This window comes from Phascolarctos cinereus, unplaced genomic scaffold (assembly GCF_003287225.1).
Source record: "Phascolarctos cinereus isolate Bilbo 61053 unplaced genomic scaffold, phaCin_HiC Scaffold_5;HRSCAF=322, whole genome shotgun sequence".
NCBI classification, from domain to species: Eukaryota; Metazoa; Chordata; class Mammalia; order Diprotodontia; family Phascolarctidae; genus Phascolarctos; species Phascolarctos cinereus.
Genome location: NW_027555958.1, coordinates 107,159,890 through 107,184,638, shown reverse-complemented (window position 1 = coordinate 107,184,638; position 24,749 = coordinate 107,159,890). Strand labels below are relative to the sequence as shown.

General features: G+C 39.3%; 1 protein-coding gene across 1 annotated transcript in view; it reads left to right on the top strand.

Moving 5' to 3' along the window:
- RAB32 (RAB32, member RAS oncogene family) overlaps positions 1 to 23,976 on the top strand; it is a 48,569-nt gene extending 24,593 nt beyond the window's left edge. The window contains exons 2-3 of the mRNA XM_020986559.2: positions 16,125 to 16,402; positions 19,127 to 23,976. Coding sequence (XP_020842218.1) covers positions 16,125 to 16,402; positions 19,127 to 19,273 — 425 coding nt within the window. The 3' untranslated portion in view covers positions 19,274 to 23,976. The remainder of the gene's footprint in view (positions 1 to 16,124; positions 16,403 to 19,126) is intronic.
- Positions 23,977 to 24,749: the final 773 nt, after the last annotated feature.

Genomic DNA, 24,749 nt, shown 5'->3' with positions numbered 1-24,749 from the left:
ATCTGTAAAATGGAGACAATAATAGCAACTACCTCCCAGGGTTGGTATAAGGTTAAGTGAGATAGCATTTGTAAAGTGCTTAGCACAGAGCCCAGCACATAGTAAGAGCTTAATAAAAGGGTGTTTCCTTTCCTTCTTCCCTCCTGCTATCCTACCTCCCTGCCTTTTCTCATGCTATTCCATGTAGTTGAAATATTTTCCTTCCCCAGTTTTGCCTGTTGAATTCCTTCTGCCCAGATCAAATGCTGCCTCTTTCATGAAGCTTTCCCTAATTTCCCATCTTCCTTTCTATCACCCCCTTACATTGTTAATGACCTTTATACCTTACACATTAGCTCCCTTTTTTTGTACTTATAATGTAATGTTGTATATCATATACGTGTCACGTTTCTCCAGCCTGGTAGATTGTAAGTTCTATATAGTTAGGGAGCATGTATTAACTAGATATTTGCACACAGTGTTCAGCACCCAGTAGGTATCTGTTATTGGCATAATAGGTCTTTCTTCTACTGAGTTGAATTCAGTTAAGCAAAAACCCCTTCTTCCCACCGAACTTCAGTGTTGAGTTAAGTCATTTGTTCATGAGCTTGACTCCTTGGGAATGTGGGACACTAAAAAATAAAATCTTTGCTTCCCTGCTTCTGGGGATAAAAATATCTTTCTTTGGGATGTATGCCCAGCTTAAGCTATGAAATTGGCAAGTTATTAAGCTTTAGGAAAAACTAGATTTTACTCTTTTTTTCCTCCCCTACATCTACCTTCCTCCAGATCTCATAATTAGATTAAAACAATCATTCTAGTGATATACTGATGATTTGTGTAGCACTGTGATAGCTGATTATAACTTTGTTATCATTTAATTAAAAATAACTCAATAACTCAGAATTCTTTGAAACCTACTTAACAGATGACCTACTTCTCATTTGGGTTAAATGAGTTGAAATCAAAAGTACTTGAAAGTTTGGGCAGAAGTAGGTTCCTTTTGTCACATGGCTGTTAAATGTAATGAGTACATAGAAGACAAACTCAAAAATCACTGGGCACTCATTCTGTCTCGGTGATCTCTAATCTGTAATAGTCTTACTTGTGCTCAGAGACACTGGAGTTGACTTGAACTGGTAATCTCTCTGGATTTGGGAGTCTACCTGGTGCCGCTTTTCTTTCATTCTGAATAATTATAGTCCTGTTAGCACATCTATCCTGTTTGTCAAACTATGTCCATGTTTGACTCAAATTAATACAGTCACTTAGCTAGGTACTGTGTCAGCCAGGGCTCTCCTAGGATGGTCTAAGGTTTTTGGAGATGTCAGTTCCTTTTTATGTATGGGGGTCACAGAAGGTAAGAACAAATAATAAAATCATGAGTTATTCTTTTGCTTATCCCTGTTCCCAAAACTACTTAAGGAGAAAGAATTTTACTGTAGTCAGTGCTGTTAACAAAATATCGGCCCAGGTTTGGTTTCATGGTGTGCAGTGCAAGTCATGTGAATTTGAAACAAGAAGGTAGCCTCCTCCATTGCCTTGCAGATGTCTAGTTTATTCAGATAGTATTTACTCAGAGTTGTTTGGCCTTCCTTGTAGGAGAAGACCAATGACATCACAGAGTGTTTGGTGTCTTGACTCATGCAGGAGTTGGATTTAAGTGAGGCCTTTTGCTAAGAGCAGTATATTTTACGCTTGAAATTATATCTTTATAATTGAAGTTTCTGTGTGTTAGATTAGGGGTCAGCAAACTGCAGGCCAGAATATGGCCTGCCACCTGTTTTTAGTTCATGTACCTGTTAACTAAAAATGGTTTTTACAATACAATGCAGTAAATTTTATTTTAAAATGTTCAAAAATAGGTGGTGGTCCATATTTTGGACTATGGACCATAGTTTACCAGCTACTATGTTAGACTTGAAAAGATAATGATATGTATTTTTTTTCCAGCAATATATATATATATATAGAACTGTGGGGGTTAGTTAAAAAAAGTAATAATATGTCCTCACCCCTTCTGTCCCTGGTGTTTATCCATTCCACTTCTTACAGTGAGCATAATATGGGGAGACTTTCATTACCTTGTACCTGAAATAGCCTCCTTAACTGGTCTCCTTTCCTCTAGCTTCCCCAATCTTGGATTCAGCTTGTGCTACCATTAGAACTAAATCATGGCTTACTCTGTCATGTCCTGCTCTCTACACAATAAAAGTCAAAATACCTTACTCTGGCATTCAAGGCTCTGAACAATCTACTCCCAAGTTACCTTTCTAACCTTGTATTCTACTACTTACTTAAGGCACATTACGTTGTAGCCAAACCATATTACTTGATGGAGAAAATGAAATCTATTTTCATATTTTGTGCCAATATTTTCCAATGCAACCTTCCTGCTTCTTCCCCCCCCCCCCAGTTCCCTTTGAGACAGGGTAATTCTCTAGGTTTCCAACATTTCGTTTAAAGTGTCAGAATGTTTTATGGCTTAATTTAGCTTGGGAAAGACTAAACCAGACAAACGACTTTGCATGCTCAAAAGTAAAAAAGCCAGAGTTAGAACTCAGGTGTTCTTATACATAGTTAATTATATTTCAGTACCTAATACCTACATGATAATAGCAAGCATGTATATAGTGCTTTAAGGTTTGCAAAATGCTTTACATATATTATGTCATGTGATCCTCACAACAACTCAATGAGATAGGTGCTATTATTACCCTCATTTTCCAGTTGAGAAAACTGAGACTAAGGGAGGTTATGTAACTTGCCCAGGGTCACACAACAAGTGATTGTCTGAGACAGTATTTGCTCATTCTGACTCCAAAGTTAGCTTGTTACCCACTTCACCCCCTGGCTGTTTTGTGTATTATTTCCATACCTCCTCACGGAATGGAGGTGGCCCTGGGTTCATCGAGGCTATGGCGTCATAACATTAACTCTGGCTGGTCTCACCAAGCTGAAAGGGGTAAGATTATGAGTAGGCTCGATGTGAGGCAATGTATATTTGAGGATCAGCCCACTCAGGTTTGGAAAGGATTGTTGTCAGATGTGTTATGAGTGACTCATTTATAGACCTTTGCAACTCTCCGAGACCATCTATGAAATTGAAAGAGACAGTGATCACTGAACCTACTTCAACAGAATCATCGATCCTTTAAAACTGAAGACATAGACGTCTTGTCTCTCTTAGATTGTAAGCTCTTTGAGGGCAAGTGCCCATGCCATATTCGTCATTGTATTCTTTCTGGCACCTAGCTCACACTGTGTAGCACAAGGTGCAATACCAGAAGATCTGAATTAGGAGTTAGGGTCCAGCTTCTGCCACTTAATCAGCTCTCTGACCTTGGGCAAGTCACTTAACAAGTACGAGGCTGTTTCCAAATTCATAAAATAAGGGTGTTTGGGCTAGAATTTGAAGGTCCATTATAATTATCTTTGCTTATGATTCTGCAAAAATAGACCCTGAGTATCTGTGATGATATCTAACATTCATACAGCACTGTTCTGGCCACATGCATTCTTAGTCAACATTTATCTTTTTTTTTTTTTTTTTTGGCGAGGCATTTGGGATTAAGTGACTAGCTAGTGAGTATCATGTGTCTGAGGGCACATTTGAACTCAGATCCTCCTGACTCCAGGGCCAGTGCTCTATCCACTGCACCACCTAGCTGCCCCTCAGTCAGCATTTATTAATTGCCTGCTGTATGCAAGGCCCTGTGCGAAGTGCTGGGGTTATTAAGAGGCAAAAGACAGTCCCTGCCAGACCTCAAGCAGCTCACGATCTAATTGAGTAGACCACAAGCAAACCAATATGTACAAACTATCTACAAGATAAATAGGAAATAATTAAGAGAGGTAAAGGTACTAGAATTAAGAAGAGTTGAGGAAGGCTTTCTGTAGAATGTGGAATATTAGTCGGGACTTAAGGGAAGGCAGGAAAGTAAGTAGTTGGAGTAGAAGAGGGAGAGCATTCCAGGCACCAGGAACAGCCAGTGAAAATGCCAGCAGTTGAGAGACAGCCAGGGAAGTCGAGGGAGAGGGGTTTGTGGGATGGCAAGGAGTCCAGGATGTAACATATAAGAAGATTGGAAAGGTAGTAAGGGGCTAGGTTATAAAGGATTTTGAATGAGTATTTTGAGAGTATTTTGTATTTGATTCTGGAGGCAAAAGGTAACCACTAGTTTATGGAATAAGGAATTGACATGTTTGGACCTGTGCTTTAGGAAAATCATTTTGATGGCTGAATGGAAAATGGATTGGAGTAGCGAGAGACTTGAGGCGGGGAAACCCACTGGCAAGCTACTGCCATAATATGAGGTGATGAAGGCCTGCAGCACAGTTGGGGCAGTGTCAGGAGAGAAGGGGGCATATTCGAGAGACATTGCCAAGGTGAAATTGACAGGCATTGGCAATGGCTGGGATAGGTGGGGAGGGGTGGGGGTGAGATAATGATGAGCTGAGGTTGTGGGCCTGAGGGCTTCGGATGATGGTGTTGCCCACTACAGTAATAGAAAAGGTAGGAGAAGGGTAAGGTTTATAGGGAAAGATAATGAGTTTCATTTTGGACATACTGAGTTTAACCTGTCTGGGAGATGTGAGATTGGAGTGCAGCAGAGAAGTTAAGGCAAGGTAGGTAGATTTGACAATCATCAGAGTAGAGATGTTCATTAAATCAGTGGGAGCGGATGAGATAACCAAGTGGAATTTTATAAAGAGGGAAGAGAAAAGAGGGCCCAGGACAGAACCCTGAGGGACACCTACAGTTTCAGCAGTTCTCTTGCTTGATTCTCACAAATTTTGTCAGAGTAGCTAGTATGAGAAAGCAAAGGGCCAGAATGGTTAAGAGTCTTGACCATACCACCGAGCAAGAAATAGCTAGCCAGCATTCAAGCCAACTTTTTTTTGTCTCCAACCCCGCACTCCTCTTTTATGGTGCTATATTGTTCTGCCTTATGAGTAAGAAGTTAAATAGTAATATAAGATTTTTTTAAAATGTTCATAGAAACCACTAAATAAGGTCTATCAAGCATGTACAACTGTGTTTCTAGCAAATTATATCACCCTCATTTTGAAATTTTGGTGATTATTAGGCAGCAACAAATGAGTAAAGTGTAGAGGAGAGGAAGAGCATTGGCCACCATGATCATTGGGAGGCTTTGGGGAAGATGTTAAACTTGGATTGGGCTTAAGAAGATTGGTAGTACTTGGTTGTAGAGGAGTAGGTAGGCATTCCTGGGTGGAAGACTAGAAGTGAACTCATGCATGGGGACTAGGAGGTGTTAGTCAGCTAAAGATAACAAATGACTAGGCCTGCCAAGCTGTTACCAAAGGCTCTTTTGAGTAATGAAAAGGTAGTGTGAATAGGACCTAGAGACCCTTTATCCTGTAAGTAATAGCCATTCAAGGCTTTTAAGCGGGAGACTTGATTATAATGAAAGCAGAGTTTTGGGGAAATTAATCCCCACCGTATATACCAGCAGGATGGATTGGAAAACTGACTGAGGCTGATTAGGAAGCCGTTGAAAAGTAAATCCAGATATGATGTAAAGATGGAGGAAATGGAGTAGCAGCAATAGAAAGAAAGGAGTGGATGAAAGTCATTGTAAAAAGAAAATTTTGGTGATTAGATATGGAGGGAGAAGCAAAGATGAATCAGATTTCAAGACAGAGCATTAGTCATGGACAGTAATTCTATGAGTATCCTTCTGTTATAACACTGGTCCTCCTGCTGTGTACCCTTACTCCCAGGTAGATCTGTAGCTCCTACTCATCTTCATAGTATGAAAGCGCCATCTTTTCTCCTCTTCTCCCTGCTCCCCTTGCTCTGGGAACAGATTGGTCAATCAGGGAACAGAATCAAGTCAGCACCAGCCTTTCACCTGTGTCATTCGATTGCACTGTGACTTTACCCTTTCCTAACAAATACTTGGTCAGCTAGGTGGCACAGTGGCTAGAGTGCCAGTCCTGGAGTTACAAAGACTGACCTTCCTGAGTTCAAATCTGGCCTCAGACACTTACTATCTGTGTGACCCCGAGCAAGTCACTTAACCCTTTTTACCTCAGTTTCCTCATTTGTCAAATGAGCTGGAGAAGGAAATGACAAACCACTCCAGTATCTTTGCCAAGATAACCCCAAATGGGTCACAGAGAGTCGAACAGACTGAAAAATGACTGAACAACAAAATTAACACTTTCCTTTATGTGTTGTCTGCCCTTAATAGAATGTAGTTTCCCAGAAGACAGGAACTGTCTCTCTTATGTCTGTATCCCAAGCACACTTATTTCATCAGTGGCGAGGGGAGAGAGGGTAGATTGCAGTTTCTGTTGGGCTAATTTTGAGCTTCTGAGACATTTAGTATCCTCTTGGCATTTGGAGGTTCAGGACTAGGGTTCATGGATAAAGAGAGATTGGGAAGTTGCCCACAGAATAGTTGACGCTGTGAAGTAGATTTCTCAGTCATGACCCTGTGCTGTTCATGTGGCATCCAGACAAGTCTCATTTGGCAGTGGCCTGTAACCTAGGCAGAAGCTCTAAGTTTACAAAAATAGGCTTGGTAATTAAAGTCCGAAATAGAAAATTTAGGGGCTTCCTGCTGTGGATAGCATTTGGTTCCTTGGCCTGCCTTTAGCTGTGGAACAAGCATGTGTACAACTTACATCATATCCCTCTCCACCTGCTAGTTCTCCATTAGGCAGGCAGTTTCTCCTGTGACCTTGGGAAAAATCACTTCTCCTCTGGGCCTCAGTTTACTTATCTGTGAAATGAACAGGGTAGACTAGATCTAGCTCTAAATCGTGTGGTCCAGTAGAATTGAATCAGACTAAAAGTATTTAACTTCAAAAACTAGTCAGCCTGCCTCTAAAAATACATAATGAAGTATAAGGGTCTTTGTGACGAGTTGCTTATTTTTCAGTCCAGTGACACCGACCTCCTTGTTTCTAACATAAGACACTCTGTCTCTCCCTTGGCCACCCCCCCACCCCCCATTCCTGGAATGCTCTCCTCTTCCTCATCTCTGTCTCTTGGCTTCCTTGACTTCTTCAAGTCCTGGCTAAAATCCTACCTTCTGTATATAGGGAACCTTTCCCAACCTTCCTTGATTCTGGGGCCTTCCCTCTGATGATTATTTACTGTTTATCCTATTCATAGCTTGTTTGTACGTAGTTATTTGCATATTGCCTCCCATTAGACCATGAGCATCTTGAGAGCAGGGACTTCTTTTACCTTTCTTGGTGTCCTCAAGCGCTTAGCATATTGCCTGGCACATAGTAGGTGCTTCATATGGCTAGATAATCTGAATTTAGTGCAGATTTCTCCTTCCTCCTTTCCTTTGACTTTTCTTCTTTTAAGCTATAGCCTTTGGCCTGTTTTGATGAAATAGAGCATAGCAGATGTGTTACTGTTAGCTTTTGTTGAGAAAAGTCAGTCTTTCTTGCTCCAAAAGCCCCTCACCTTTGGGGAGAAACTGTTTGTCATTTGAATTAGAAGTAGAACTAAAGGCTCTTGATTCCTAGCAAAGGTACTTCCAAGTCTGCTCAAGCGCCTTCCTTTTCTAGGTGGCACAATAGATATAAACTGGGCCTGTATTTAGGAAGACTTGAGTTCAAATCCAGCCTCAGATACTTACTAGCTGGGTGATGCGAGCAAGTCAGATTACCTCTGATAGTCTTAGTTTCTTCACTTATAAAACGAGGAGCATAACAGCATCTGTCTCCCAAAGTTGGTGTATCACTGTGATGTGTGATGATATTTGTAAAGCACTTAGCCCAGTGCCCAGCACACAGGAGGCAGTATAGAAATGTTAGCTGTTATTATAATTTATTAAAGGCTCTAAATTACTGGTTTAGCTTACTGGTTTAGCTCCTGGGTCTGCTTAAGTGAATTCCTTTTCTAGGTGGTGCAGTGGCTAGAATGCTGGGCCTGGAATCAGGAACACCTAAATTCATCAGGAAGACTTAAATTCAAATGTGACCTCAGTCACTTAGTAGCCGTATGACCCTGGGGAAGTCACTTAACCACTCTCTGCCTCAATTTCCTCAGCCATAAAATAGGAATGATAATAGGACCTACCTTACAGAGTTGTGAGAATCAAAGGAGGTAATATTTGGGGCAGGTAGGGGGTGCAGTGGGTAGAGCTTGGCCTTGGAGTCAGGAGGACCTGAGTTCAAATGTGGACTTACTAGCTGTGTGACTCCGGGCGAGTCACTTAACCCTGACTGCCTCACCAAAAAGAAAAAAAAAGCAGATGATATTTGTAGAGCGCTTATTAGCACAGTGCCTGGCACACAGTAGGCTCTATATTAATGCTTATTTCTTCCCTTTCCTCACCCCCCCCATTTGATCTTTACAACAACCCTGAGTTTGGTGCTATAATTTATCTGCATTTTGCAGATGAAGAACCAGAGGCTGAGGTAGTATCTGAAGCAGAATCCAAATTCTGGTCTTGTGACTCAAGTCCAGTGCTCTTTGTTTCTGTATTCCAAGTGGATTATCACTGAAAACAAACAATTAGCATCTATAATTCATGGGGAAATGCTCTACTTAAAAATAATCCATATTAAAAGATTGCTTTTTGCCAGTTGACTCTACCATCTTTTTCCCAACTAAGCATTAGTTATCAATTCTGTACTATATTAGCTATGTGTTGTACAGTTCTAGCTTCTCTGGCACTTTGTGCAGTACATTGGTGCATTTAAAACACACACACACACACACACCCCACACACACAATGCCTTTATAAATTCTGTTTGTATAAATCTTGGACTTAATTGAAATAGTTATGGGGGTTTGGCTCTCAAAGGCACATTAGTGATTTAGTCCAACCCTTTTATTTCATAGCTGAGGACCCCAGAAAGGTTAGGGCCACAGCCAGGATCTGAATCCCACTCTAGAAAACAGTAGCTCCTTCCCTCCTTTTCCCCCGATTCATACAGATTGGGACATTTTATGCCCACCATCTTTTAATCTAGTGCTGCTGTCTGTCAAAGTGCTCTGTTTAACTCAGTGGAATTTTTTAAGCGTTGTGTATAAGAACTGTGCTTATGCCCTGATGGATTATAAGGATAGGCAAAATACAATCCACACTTTCAAAGCTTATTGTCTAATAGGGGAGTAGGGATCTATATACCAGTAATTGATCTCAAGGAGAGAAAAGTACAGAAGATAGGTCTAGGCAAAGTGCTGAGAAATTTGAGGGGAGAAAGCACCCCTTTGTTTTGAGATGGAGAGGAAATAATGTCAAGGAAATATGTTCCAGAGGACTCATGTTGAAATGTGCTGTACATATTTGTAATAAGTTTTCTTTTTCATGCATTCTCAGTGGATGGGGGAAGGAAAGAATTCAGAACTGAAAATAAAATAAAATTGAATTACAAATTAAAAAAAGGTCATGGATAATTGGACAAATACCATAGGACTAGAGAACAGCAAATGTCCCTATTTTCCTAAAAGGGAAGATAGTGGAATCAAAATATAAGCCAGTGTGTTAGATTTTGATTCTTGGCAGTATTCTATAACATATTATTAAAGAGATGGTTAGTGAATTTTTTTTTAATTTAAAGGTGTGTTTAATTAGGGGGGATACAAGCTGAACTTTAAAGCAAGGGAAAGGACTTCAGCAGACCCAGGTTAGTTGTATTCTAGTTGTTAGCTATGGGAAATGACTTGAGCAGAGATTAGGAGATGTTAGGATGAGACTAAGGATGGAAAGTTGTCCAGGCTGGAGAGAATCTAGAATGTATAAGGGGGAATAGCATTGGTCAAGGCTGGATAGATGGGTTGGAGCAGGGGTCCAGAAGTAGTTTACTCTTCATTCATTAGGCAATAGGGAGCTATCAGAGGTTAATGGTTAGAGGAATAAACGATTAGAGGAAACATTAGGAAAATTACTCTCAATGGTTGCTTTACTTTTACTGGGTGTACTATATCTACCAGACTCAAAATCATCCTGTTTTGCCAGAATCCTTTAATGAAAACACCAACTGTATCAATGAAACCATTTGATTTCACTTGTGAACTAACCCCAAGTAACTAATTTGCTAATGATTGGTGAATATGTTTGGAAGAACTGGGGGAGGTAGAGTTTAGAAAAGAGGATTTGGGGTGGGGGAAGGCAGAGTGGTGGCAACAGCCGTTGATAGTTATGCAGAAGACTTTTTTGTCTTAGCCTCAAGGGACAGACTGAGTTGCTATAGGGGTATGGGGGTGTTTTATCATCAGGAACGCTGAGCTTGGAGTCAGAGGACAAAGTATAAATCCTGGCTCTCCTACTGACCATGGCACAGGGGTGGGGATGTGGCCCTTTAGGTCCTCAAGTGTGGCCCTTTGAGGACCTAGAGGGCCACACACGGCCTCGAGGCCACAGGTTACTCATCCCTGGATAACTTATTCTCTCTCTCTGCCTTGTGTTTCTCATCTGCAAAATATCAAGATAAAATGTAGCAATTTAATTTTAAGAAGGCATGTTTTTGAAGACATACATTTAGAAAACTTATTGTCATTCATTAAGATGGTAACCAGTTGCTGACTCTAATGTTAATGTACTGGAATTGATAATAAAATTGCCTCCTCTGTAACCACTTTACCAGTGAGTGTGAGAGTGTCAAGTATAAATGTTTCTAAATTCTCTTCCATTCTACCTCCCAGTGTCTCTCAAAGCTGTACCAGCTTTTCAGTCCCAACTACCACCACCTTAGGAGAGACTCTCATTACCAACTGCCTAGCTTATTGCAATATCCTAATAGTTCTTCACACCTCTTTTCTCCCTTCTCCAGTCCGTTCTTTATACCACTGCCATAGTAACATTCTTTGACGTAAAACTGTTCACATCACTTCTTTGCTCAAAAATTTTCTGTGACTTCCTATTCCTTACCAAATATAAGTTCAAATTCTTTAGCCTGGCATTTGAGGCCTTGCCTAGCTAGTCACTTAATAATAAGAATTTGAATAGTTCATTAAGGTTCTCAGAGTGCTTTACAAATATTATCTCATTGGATCCTTAGAGCAACCCCAGGAGGTAGGTGCTGTCATTAGACCCATTTTACAGATCAGGAAACTGAGGCAGAAATTAAGTGATTTCCCTAAGAATCACATAATTAGTGTCTGTCTGAGGCAAGATTCAAACTCTGTTCTTACTAACTCTGGGTCCAGCATGCCACCTAGCTTTTTCGAATTTCTCTCACTAACCACCTCTCTATGGGCTTTATCTCCAACTAAAAATCCAACTCTTTCTACCATACTGTCAACTGTTTATAGGCTTTTTTCCCCCTTCATGCTGTTCCAAATCCTACCCATCCTTCAAAGCCTAATTTAACTCCTACGTACTCCAGGAACTAATCTATGCTCTCTTCAATCAGAAATTATCTTTCCGTTCTCTTACTTGTCATGGTGTTTTGTGCTTCCCATGCTCTTAACTCTGTTTTGTTCTTTAGCAGTTATGTAGCATTGCATTTTTTTTTCAAACCATGTGTGACATAACCAGTAAACTCAATGAAGGCAGGACGTATATCATAATTATCTTTCTTTCTCTACCATTACCTAAAACAGTATTTTTACCCTTATTAAATGAGGGTTGAATGGCTGCAGTAATTTGTTCAAAAGCATTTGTATGAAGGCCAATTACGTCATGTAACTAAAAGGACAAAATGGTAGTCACTGGAGGTAGAATGTAATGACTTGGGATCCCTTCTGTGGTCCATGTTTATCTGTTTTTTCCTAGATTCTTTTATTATGTCTCTCAAATTAAATGGCTAAATCAAAGGTAAATCTTTTGTATAGCTACTATTTTTAAATGGTGTCTCAGTGAGGCAAGTTTAAATCTCATTCCTATCATTATTAGAGGTTCAAAAACATAGCCCAGTATGAAGCCAGTAGGGAGAGCCTTTTCAAAAGGAAATGGAGGAGAATACCAGTAAGATGGTCTTTGCAAAGCAGTCAAGTTGCTTTTGATCTGAGGGCTGTGTTCTGTGTCAAGCTCAACACACACTGTGGGTGCATATTAAATGTTAATGGAAAATGGAATGATGCCACTGTTTTAAAATGTCAGCATATGTAGTGAAATCACACACTAAACAGTTGGCTGCCCAGATTTAAGTTAGTAATAAAATATGAACATGAAAATGGGACCATACTCATGTATAGGGATTAGACATATTTGACCAATTACTGTAATAGGTTTGGCTCTGACTGTGGCAAGCAGAGCTTCAAATGATTCTGGAAGGAGGGACTTGTCAAAAGGTAATTAAAATTAGCCATCTTAGCTTGATTAGTATTTTTCCTCTTTTTCTACTATTCTGCTATGAAATACTTTTTAAGAGTATTAAAGTTACATAGAGGTTTATAAACTTGGGGCATTTAGGCATTTTGGAATTGCTTGGCAGTGCTGACAGCCCAGGGTCAGGCTTTATTATCATCTTTTTGTTTTGTTTTGTTTTAAGACAATCAGGGTTAAGTGACTTGCCGGCTCACACAGCTAATGTCTGAGGTTGGATTTGAACTCAGTTCCTCCTGACTCCAGGACCAGTGCTCTATTCATTTCGCCACCTCGCTGCCTCTTTATTATCATCCTAACTTTGCATCACTTTTGGTTTTCCATCATCTTCAACAACTATTTATTGTCTCAGCCTGCTTAATTTATAAAAATTTGTGGCACTGAGATCAAAGTTGTTCAAGTAAAAGTGTTAACTCTGGTAACTAAACTTAATTAGCTTGGATAATTGTTAAAGAGTTTGAGCTGTTTTAATACTCTTTATTTTTCAAGGACAATGTTTTCCTAAGGCCTTGCGGAGTTTGTGTTTCAGATACCATTTAGACCTGTGGTTCTTAACTTTTTTTTGTGTCCTGGGCCCTTCTGGCAGTCTGAAGTCTGTGGACCCCTTCTGGGAATAACTGTGACGCATAAATACATAGGATTAGAACTATTAAATAAGTAGGATTATAAAGGAAACCAATTATAATGAAATATAGTTATTAAAATATATATATATTTTTAAACAAGGCCCAGAGGGGCAGCTAGGAGGCATAGTGGATAGAGCATCAGCCCTGGAGTCAGGAGGACCTCAGTTCAAATCCAGTCTCAGACACATAACGCTCACTAGTTGTGTGACACTGAGCAAGTCACTTAACCCCAATTGCCTCCCCAAAAACAAAACAACAACAACAAAAAAACAAGGTCATAGACCCCAGGTTAAGGACCCCAGATTTAGACCATGCACAGCATTGGCATTGCCACAGTGTCTCTGGTGATGTTTTGCCAGCACATTTTATACTAAAAACTTCATAAGATTAGAAAGGAAAAATGTAAGTTTAAATCCGTAAGATAACATTCTGTAGTAGAGAAGGAAGAAAACAAACATTTATTGAGAGCCTACTTTCTGCGAGGCTCAGGGCTTACAAATACCCTCCCATTTGATCCCCACAACAACCCTGAGTGACAGGGGACTGTTATTATTCACATTTTACAGTTGAGGAAACTGAGGCAAGCAAAGGGTAAGAGACTTGCCCAGGGTAACTAACTTAGCTAGAAGTGTCTCAGGCAAGATTTGAATTTAGATCTTCTAGATTCCAGGCCCCAGCATTCTAGCCACTGCCACTAGAGCAATCACTTGGTTGAGGGTTACCCTGAGCTCAAGCTAAGATCCTACCTACCAGCCGAGTGACTTAGGTCACTTAACTTTCCTCTAAATGAGGATAACTGTCTACCTCAGAGGGAAGGTCACACGAGGTAATTGATTTGAAAGATATTCAAAGCACTCTAAAAAAAAAAATCAAGGTCTTTGTTTATTATACTGTAGGTGCTACAGAACTCTTGCCCCTCTGTGTAATCCTTTTTTTTTTTTACCGTATGACAAACTCTTACTGCATAAAGAGACTCTGCAGTGAATCACTTTGAAATGCAAATATAGCTCCCTAATATATGCTTTTCACCTAGACTTCTAGAGTAAAAGAGCAGCTCTGCCATAGTTTCAGAAAACCAAATACACAAAACCCCAGAGGACTGGGCCGAGATATGAAGGGAAGATGACTAAAGAATATGGGCTAGAAGAGGAGAAATCATCATACCTTTGTTTTTTGGTTTTTTTTTAATTCTTTCAAAATTTCCTTCTCTAATCTTCTGGCAAGCTTTATCAGTGCCTTACTCTTATCATCTTTCTGAAACACTCATTTGGTGCTACTGTTGAAGCACTCTTCATTTTTAACCTAGCCCTCTTGTCTCTTAGTATCAGAAAAGGCAGTTGTTTTCATTTGCAGTTGTCCCCAGCACTGTTTAGGGCATGTGTGATTCTTCTTCCATGTGCTCAAATTAGATTAGATAGTTTAAAGTGATTATGGATGATGTAGTAGCTACCATTTGTTTTATATTTGTGTATGTGTACATATTCATATATAATTTTATCATAACACACCTAGGGGATAAGGGTTGTTGTTATTATTCCCATTTTACATTTAAGGAAACCGAGGCAAGCAACAGTTAAGTGACTTAACACATGGTTAGTAAGTGTCTGAAGCACGATTCAAACTCGGGTCTTCCTGACTTAAGGCCCATAGTTCTATCCACTCTACCACCAGTTCTTATGGCATCACAGATAACGTACTTCGGTATGGTATGTGGTATGGTAAGTCTGAGTTGGAAGGGAATCCAGAGACCATATAGTACTATCTGTGTTGTTGGTCAGTTGTTTTTCAGTTGGGTCCAACTCTTCTTGACCCCATTTGGAGTTTTCTTGGCAGATACTGGAATGGTCTGCCATTTCCTTCTCCAGCTCATTGTACAGATGAGGAAACCGAGGCAGACAGAGTTGAGTGACTTGTCCAGGGTCACACAGATAGTAAATATCTGAGGCCAAATTTGAACTCAGGAAGATTGAGTGTTCCTGACCCTAGGCCCAGCATTCTACCCACTGTACCACCTAGCTGCCCTAGCCTTCTTTAGGTGCCAGCTAAAATCGTACCTTCTGGAGGAAGCCTTCCCCAACCCCCCTTAATTCCAGTGCCTTCCCTCTAGTAATTATTTCCTAATTATCCTATTTATAGCTTGCTTTGAATGTATTGTTTAAGTGTTTTCTCCCTTATTAGATTGTAAATTCCTTAAGGGTAGGGATTGTCTTTTGCCTCTGTTTGTCTGGTGATGGCACATAATAGGTGCTTAATAAATGTTGATTGATTGATTGGTTGATACCATTTGGTAGGCGGAGGGTGCAAAGTGCAGGAGATACAGAGACAAAACTAAAATCATCCCTGCCCCTAAGAAACTTATGTTCCAATGGGGGAAATCTTTTTAGTGGTTATCTAATATAAAATATAAACTCAGCCTATCATCTAAAAGTGTCACCAATCTGGCTGTTACCTACCTTTCCAAAATTATTTCATATTATTCACTTTTATGTACTGAGGCAACTTCATGGTTCAGTAGTAGGTAGAACACTGAGCCTGGAGTAAGAAGGCCTGAAATCAAATTTGATGTCTGACGCTTCCTAGTTGCATGACCCTGGACAAGTCACGTAACCTTTATTTACCTCAGTTTCCTCATCTATAAAATAAGAATAATAATAGCACCTACTTTGCAGGGTTGTTGTGAGGATCAGGTGAGATGTGTGTGAAGTGTTTAGTACAGTGTCTGGCACATAGTAGGACTATATAAATGCTTATTCCCTCCCCTTTCCCTACTGAATGTTCTGACCCAACTAGTGTGCTGTTACCTGTGCATGGCATCCCTGTCTCCCACCTCTGTCTATCCCTTTGCTTCACAGACTGTTTCCCATAACTAGAATGAGTCCAGTGCCTTTTAGAATGCGTAGCTGCCTCCTATGGAAGTCTTTGCTGAATTTTCTTCCCAGCCTTCCCCAGCTCCACATACTACCACCACCCACCCTTCCATCCCCCGCCAGTTATTACTTTTTTCTTCCTTTTCAAAGTACCTAGCATTTACTTATTTGTGTACATGGTTTTATCCTCCCAGTAGAATATAGGCTTCTTAAAGGCAAGGATTGTTTCAGTTTTATTTTGGTGTGCCTAGAGCAAAGCCTTGGATATATTAGATACTCCATAAAAGTTTGTTTGATTTGAGTATTTTAAAAAACAGACATTCAAATTGTGGACTTATTTTGCTTTTGTCCTGAAGATTCTTTCTTGTAAATGCATTTTCAGGTCAAGAACGGTTTGGTAACATGACTAGAGTATACTACAAAGAAGCCGTGGGTGCTTTTGTGGTCTTTGATATATCAAGAGGGTCTACGTTTGAGGCAGTCCTCAAATGGAAAAATGATTTGGACAGTAAGGTACAGCTTCCAAACGGCATCGCAATCCCTACAGTTCTCCTAGCCAATAAATGTGATCAGAACAAGGACAGTGGTCATAGCCCTTCCCAGATGGATCAGTTCTGCAAAGAAAATGGCTTTACAGGATGGTTTGAAACATCTGCAAAGGTAAGAGCCTGGATCTTCATGTGGCTATAAAGGAAAGGGAACTGATGAACTCTGAGTGCAGATTGAAGCATACATTTTTTTCACTTTCTTTATGTTCCTTGCTTTTTATTTTTATCTTTTTGCAATATGGCTACTACAGAAATATGTTTTGCATGATTTCACATCTATAATTGATATTATATTGCTTGTTTTCTTAGACGGCAGGAGGAAGGGAAAATTTGGAACTCAAGTTTTTAAAAACTACTAGAGCTATTCAAAAGCAGAAGCCGGATGGCTTGTAGAGGAATACTTTTTCAGATACAGATTTGACTAGATGGTCTTTGAGGTCCCTTTGCTCTCTAAGATTCTGTAAATTAACAAAAATGTATGATGCTTTCATAAAACCCACTGTTCTAACAAGTGATGGAAAGGAGATCTGTTTTTGGCACATGCTGCAGAATTGGTTCTATTGACCGATTGTAGGTGGTAAGGCTATAAGAAAATAATTCATCTCAATAGATTTCAGTCCCTTTTCTGAGTACGGACTTGATTAACAGAATCACTGGGCCCAAACATAAGCATGAGGAATTTAGTCTTCATTTCTCTTGAACCTTCAGTGGTGGGAGATAAAGAAAAGAGGATTATCCGTTGTCTATCTTGGAAGCTAGTTAAAAGGACATTACTGCATCAGTTGTAGAAATTCATTATCAATGAATGATTTCTCTAGGATGAGAAGTTCATGAATATTGCCTTTACAAATTAGTTTTTATTCTGTGAAGTTAATAGGTATTTGAAATGCCAGATTTAATATAAAGTATATGTTAATGCAGAGGGAACACATCCATCACATTGAACTAAAGATTTTGAAAGCATGTTTTCTAAGCGTATTACTTAAGTCAACACTATCTACTTTCTTACAGCTGGAGGAATGAGTAAAAGTAATTGGTGCTGATGCTGTGAGGGGTACCGAAGGATGAAAAGCATAGCTACTGTTCTATATTACCCATTGTGTATCTAATGACAACTTATAAATCACAGAGGAGAATGTTGTGATAGCTGCTTGATTCCTTAGGATGTTTTTTTAACAAAGCTCCACAGGTATCATACTGTTCAAAATTAACCAATTTGTACATGATACCCCAAAACAACAATCTATTCTAAGGGGGAAAATAAAAGCAGTTGTGTGTAGAACTCATCACGTGCTTCAGTGAAGAGACCATTGGAAATATCACCACTGGCTCACATCATGTACTCAGTGTTTGGGGCAGAAGGGACCTCATGATGAAACATTTGTTTGAACTCTTTCCTTTGGTTTTTGTGAGTCTCTGAGGAGTGGGCAACTTAAGTGGCACAGTGGCTAGGGAGAGTGTCACACCTGGAGTCAGGAAGACTCATCTTCCTGAGTTCAAATTTGGCCTCAAACACTACTGGCTGTATGACCTTAACCTTGTTTGTCTCCGTTTCCTCATCTGTAGAATGAGCTGGAGAAGGAAATGGCAGACCACTCCAGTAACCCCCCAGAATGGGGTCACAAAGAGTTGGACACGACTGAAACAAGATTGTAATAGTGTAACATTGACTGCTTTCAAATCATACAATTTAAGAGCTGTAATGGTGTATGAATTTAATTGGGACAGGCTATAGTTTAATATGCTTTCATTCTGTGACATCAGTGCTCATTCATATTCATGCGCTCCTACCAATGACTTGGAATAGCTGACCCTGACCAGAGGAAACCAGATGGAGATTGTTTTGCCTACCTTTAGTTAGTCTGCTGTCAGTTCATTGCTAAATTTTGTTCCACTTGAGGGCTCTTTTTTGTTATGTTTTTGCCGTAAGAATAATTATTACTACAAAGACATGTGAAAGTTTTGGCTCTTTAAAAAGTACATTTCAATGAATAGTAGAGTACTTGTGGAGAATTTGAGAATTTCAGCCATGATTCAAGGGCACAGTGAAAGTCAGGTGCACAAAAGTGCTAAGGAAAATAAGGGGCCAGGATGGGGGTGGGGGGTGGGGGGTGGGAAGGTCAAGAATTTACAGAAAATAAAAGTAAAAAAATTTTCAAAAAAAGATTTACGAACTATTGTTGCAAAATAGAGTAAACCTCAGAAAACAGGTAAAGATCTTCAGAGGCACTGGCATGGTAGGGTTGTTAATGATTGATCTGTGATGCAGTGTAGGCTGCTTGAAATAGTAAGTATTTCTTTCCTGGTTGCAAACAGAGTTAAAAATGATTTACTCGGTCATGCAAAAAGGAAGCAGAAGATGTAAGATAGGAATACAAGCATTGCCTCTGTGTCACATGTGCCTTTCTTCTATACCACATTGCCTCTCTCAAGGACCTCAAGATGCATAGGTAATATTTGAACTGGGAAAGCTAGAAAAAGGAAGATTGCAAAAATGTAGTGCGTGTGATAAAATTCATTTTACTGTTAAGAGAACAGATGTGTGTGTGTGTGTGTGTGTGTTTGTGTGTATATGTACATATGTGTGTGTTTTGTCTCTCTTTTAAGCTATAAATTCCATGAGGGCAGAATCATATCTCAACAAAACTTGGTTTCTTCCTTACTGGGACAGAGCATGGTATTCTCTGTAGTAATCAAGTGCTTAAGAAATATTTAAAACAAGGAACCCTTGGAGCATTCAGCAGATCCGGTTCTTAAAATCTTTTCTCTGATTCTCCTGAAGAGCTTTGGTACTCTTTGAAGGATACAACATTGATTTTATTTTTCTTCATTTCAGGATAATATCAACATAGATGAAGCAGTTCGATTCTTGGTGGAGAATATTCTTGCAAACCATAAAAATTTTCCTAATGAAGATGATGTGGACAAAATACAGCTGAACCAGGACACTTTGAGGGCAGAGAGTAAATCCCAGTGCTGTTAATGTTTCCCCTACTACTTTTTTTGGTATAAAATGATAGCTGACTTTATACCTATCCAGACTTAAACCGAGACTGGATTCCAGATGAACTGCCTGCTGTATTGGGACTTGTCATATGGGTGGTTCTTTAAAGTGGTATCCCTGGGTGCCTGCACTTCTTAGTTGGAAATGGAACTTAGAGTAAATTGTTCCATGCCATGGGTCCGGAACATATGTTCAAAGCTTGTCTTCTTCTTTAAACGATATCAAATGTTATGCTTTTTTTTTTAAATTCCTTTTTTAAAAATAAGCACAGTTCTTCCATGTTTGGAAAGACTTCCAAGTTGAATTATTTTATTAAAATTGTTACTACAGAAGAAAACTTTACAGTACTGACTTTGCTAACAATTTTTATGCATAATTTTTTTTCTTGAAGGATATTCTGGTAGTTTATCCCATTAATTTGGGCATTATAACTACCATTAGTCACAGAAGGGGTCACTTTTCTTGTTTAGCAGTGTTTGGGTTTTTTAAATATGTGTGTGTATATATATATATATTCAAAAGTTTTTGCATTCCATATTAAACCTTTTAAAGGTCTACAGTTTTAACTTTGTGCCAGTGATTCTGTATTCAAGCTTCTTCTAATCCATTTAAGCATTCATTAATTTCTTAATCTGGGTTTGATCATGGGAGACTTCCTAGGGATCTAGTCCTTTCCAGGGGATAACTTTGATAGTTAAGTTTAGACAGCCTTTTCTTCTTTACTCTCTGATGGGGGTGGGGGGTGGAGTGCGTGCATATGTGTGTTCTTACCATGGAGGTCTCATTTCAGAGTTGATCAGTGGTATAAACCTCACCACTAATGGTATCATGGTGAACCCAGATGACAAAATTAAAAATTGTGGTCAGTGGGGAATGAATTAACTAGCAAATGAACTGAAATATTCTGCACTATAAGCTTTTGAGTAAGCCCTACCCTAAATATTTTCTTGTCACTTAAAACACAATTGTAGAGAAATTGAAGGCCCCAAAGCCTAGTACACCCCTAATTTTTTGAGTGAAATTGTCACTTACTGGAAAAGAATAAATGTTTTGACAATTAAGATTAATATGGTTGTTGAGTAACAAGGAAATATTACTGGCCTTTTTAAAACTATTTGGTGTCTACTTATATTAAAATATCTTGTTTGAAATGATTCACTAGCTTCAGATAGACATGTCTTCTGCTTTATTTAAGAGAAGTTTAAATACTGTTCAGTGGTTAAATTCTTGTGTAACCTAACCAATGCCTAGTTACCACTTAAAGTGTAAACTTAGGCACATAGGTAGTATTTTGGAAATTATGCTGCAATTGGAATTAGGAGTTGAATTCAAATCTTGCCTCATATACTTAATTGGGGAATGTGATCCTAGACAAGGTCAGTTAAGCAGTCTCAGTCTGTTTCTTCAACTGTCAATGGTGATACTAGAACCTACCTCACAGGGCTATTATGAGGAAACATGTATAAAGTGTTTTGCAAACCTCAATACCCTATGTAGATATTGACAATTATTATTTTTAGAGAGAACACTTAGAGGGGAGGGGTGTGTGTGTGTGTGTGTGTGTGTGTGTGTGTGTGTGTGTAAGCATCTAGGGCTGAAATCCTCAAACTACTATGGTTTTTGTTATGTATATTTGAATAATTAAGAACAGAAGAAAACAATGGCTTCTGCATTGCCTCAGTTTTCATGGGAAAAGGATTCAGTTGTCATAAAATGCCTTATAAATGTCATACAGCTTTTGTCTGTCATTAGTACAACCTTAAGGTTCTTATTTAAGAAAGTAAAGCACAAACCAAAGACATTGAACTTTTTTAGGCCTGTATCCGTGATATCAAAATTGATTCTCAAGTTAACAGAACAGAAAAGAATCTTAGGATTTTAACCAAGTGACATTTGCCATAGCCACCATGCCTTCCTGTAGAGTTTCTTAGTTTTACAAAACCCGCCTTTAGAATAGGAGTCTTGTGTGAGTCTTAAATTTGTACTTTGTGTCCACACTAGACAAGAAATGTGTTAGGATGAGCTCTTAGTGGGTATTAACCCAGTTTGAAATGTTGATAGTGACCTGGATGACTAAATGACTTGAATCATTTTATTAGGTAGTCACTCCGTATATTTATTACTTCAGGTATGTGTGTGTCTATCTGTCTAAGAAAGATTCAGCATGACTATAATAATGATACCAGCTTGAGAATCAAGTGTCCTTGTGATCTTACCAGATCCTTCCTTCCTTTATTCTTGAGAATCTGAGCATTCCACTTTCTCTGTGCCTCAGTTAACCCTGTATGAAAATGGCAGCAATCTTCCCAGAGCTTGAAGTTGGATTCGCTTAATATTTGTGTTGTAGTGTTTTTGTATGGTGAGTGAATGCAGCAGAATGTGTGGTAGGGTCCTTTCGGTCCTCTATGGTATTTAGAAATGTCTGTGGTTTTTGAGTGTTTTCATTCCTTGAGTACTTCTTTTATGCAAGATCTTCTGGAGAATATAGTGAATAAGACAAGGCGTTGCTCTTGTAGTGCTTAGAGTAAGTAGGGGAAGTAAGGCATGTGGGCACCAAGGTAGTGCAGTAGATAAAGGGCTGGATTTGGAATCAGGATAGACCCAAGTTCAGACCCTCTATCAGATACTTACAGTGTGACCCCAGGCAATTCATTTAACCTCTGTCTGCCTCAGTTTTCTCATTTGTAAAATGATGATGTAGTAGCACCTACTTACCATAGGTAAGCACTTTGAAAACCTTAAAAACTTTGTCACTGCTACCTGGGTAGTTAGATATCTTGGCTCAGTAGAAAGAGCTCCGGCCCTGGAGTCAGGAAGATAGGAGTTCAAATCCAACCTCAGATACTTAACTACCTGCATAACCTTTAGTGAGACCCTTAACTTCTGTTCTCCTTCATCCACCAGAGAAGGAAATGGCAAACCACTCCAGTATCTTTACCAAGAAAACCCCCATGGACAGTATGGTCTGTGGGATCAGGAGGGGTCAGACATGACTCAACGACTGAATAGCAAATGCTGTTATTAGTTATTATTATGGGTTACTCTATAATTTGAGGTAGTGCTAAGCAGACGTAAAAAGAACCGAGGAAGAAGTCAGTCACAGCCTGAGTGAAGGGGGAAGACTTTGAAAACATAGAGATTATACATATTTGAATTGGGTCTTTAGTGCCCCCCTCTTGTTCTACCTAGGGAGGTTGGAGGGTGCAAATTGATCATTGGGGAGGCATTTTAGGAGGAAGAGTGTGAGCAAAGGTCCTCATGACTGTTTTTTTTTCCTTCTGTGTAATTTTTGTAACTGGAGATCTGAATTTAGAGTAGGTGTTGTCAAGCATTCATAAAGAGAAGGAATGCATTTTATTGCTTCCTTGTTCTGTTTAAAAAGGAGTAGCCTTTGTTCAGCTTTATGAAGAGGTTTTTTTTTTACATGCATTTTTGTTTGATTTTCACCACTACTTTTTTAAGGTATTACAAGTTATTACCCCTCTTTTATAGAGGAAGAAACTCAGACTAAAAAGTCAAGAGCTTTGCTTATTGTCTCACAGCTAATAATTTTGAACCCAGGTCTTCCTGGATTTCCAATCTTTTTCTCCTGCATCATGCTGCCTTCCTATCAGTTAAGGTGAGAAACACAGATCAACTGGGCAAGTGAAAATGAGTGCATCTCCCTATCGGAGCATCATCATTATCATCATCATCATCATTGGCACTTAATAAATGTCCAGTGATTAGTAGCTAGAATTTAAATAGCACTTTAAAGTTTACAAAGCTCTTTATAAATATTTTTTCATTTTTTTTCCTTACAACAACCATGTCTGTATTACGTAAGCAGCTTAAAGATTCCAGTCAGCTAAAGGGGCATAGTGAAATATAGCAGAGCTGGCTCATGGGTCAGAATGTAGGATTCATATCCTACCCTGATACTTACTACCTTTTGCCCTTGGGCAGGTTACTGTTAAGTGACTCCTTTGGCCTCAGTATTTTCGTCTTTAAAATGAGGTCAGACAAGATGCCTCTGAGAGCCTTTCCAGGTCTAAACCTGTGGTCTTGTCCTCATAAGGCCATTTTATATATATCTATGGCTCATATGTGTCAGAGGTCAGACCTGAGTCTGGGTCTTCCTGACTCCCCACCCGTGCACCCTGTCCACTGCTACCTGTAGTGCTGTATCCTTATAAACACTTGTGATGTTAAATTGCTATTTCATGAAGCCAAAGTTTAGGCAGTTCTTTAAACTTACGAAGTGGAAGCTTTGGGACAATATGCTGTGAATAAAGGATTGTATTTGTCTTTTGAAACGAAGGGTCATTTATGAATTCAGGAAAAAAACAATCTTGGGCATAGCCTACCTGTACAGTTCTCTACTCACATGTATATTTTGTCCTAGGAGAAGGGAAGAAATATTGAGACTCTTTTGAGACAAGTTTTTTACCACCTCTTCCCTCCCTCCATCTTCCCCCCACATACCCTTTTAAAGAAAATTACCAAGGTACCTTTGCTATTTCTGAAGCAGGACTAACGGAGCTAATAAGCAAATGGATGCTAATTATGGAATGAGCTCAAGAGGTTTGAAAATGTATGTGAGAAAAATCGTAATAAAAGTCTTAATTTTTGTTTTGATGTATGATAGAATCACATTCTTTAAAAATAAATACATTGTTCATTAATAAAATATGAAATGACTACTCTTTTTACTATTAATTTTGTTGGGGTTGTGTTTGAACCATTTTAATTTTAGATACTGACTCGGATATTGCTTCCGAGTTACTCATAAAAAAGGCTGGGTGAATGGGGGATGAGGATGGTGGTGGTGGTGGTGAGGGATCACTATTTTGGCTCAAATCCCACCTTCTTGTAGGGAGACCTTGAACTCCCCCTCCTCCCTTCCCTTTCCTCTGAGATTACCTTCTGTTTACATGGTATGGATCTTGTATGTACGTAGTCATTTATTTTCATGTTGTTCCCCCTGTAAGAATGTGAGCTCCAGAGTAGGCGAGGTGGCACAGTGGATAGAGCATTGACCCTGGAATCAGGAGGACCTGAATTCAAATTCACGTAACACTCACTGCCTGTGTGACTCTGGGCAAGTCACTGAACCCCGATTGCCTCATATTAATAAAAAAAAGGAAAAAAAGGATATGAACTCTTCAAGAGTGAAGGACTGTTTTTTCTTTCTAAGCTTTCACCAGAGCTTAGTGTGGCATCTGATAAGGGCTTACTAAATATTTTGTTGGCTGACATGGGATATTCTAACGGGATCAGAAATGTTTGCTTCATGAAGAAAGTAGTTGAATTTAGGATCTTTCCTGTATTACATATATTCTGGGCTCATAGGATCATAGATTTAAGGCTGAAAGGGACCTTAGAAGTCTAGTCCAACCCCCCTTTACAGGTGAGGAAGCTGAGGCTTAGAAGTGAAATGAGTTGCCCAAATTCACACAGGTAATAAGTGGTAGAA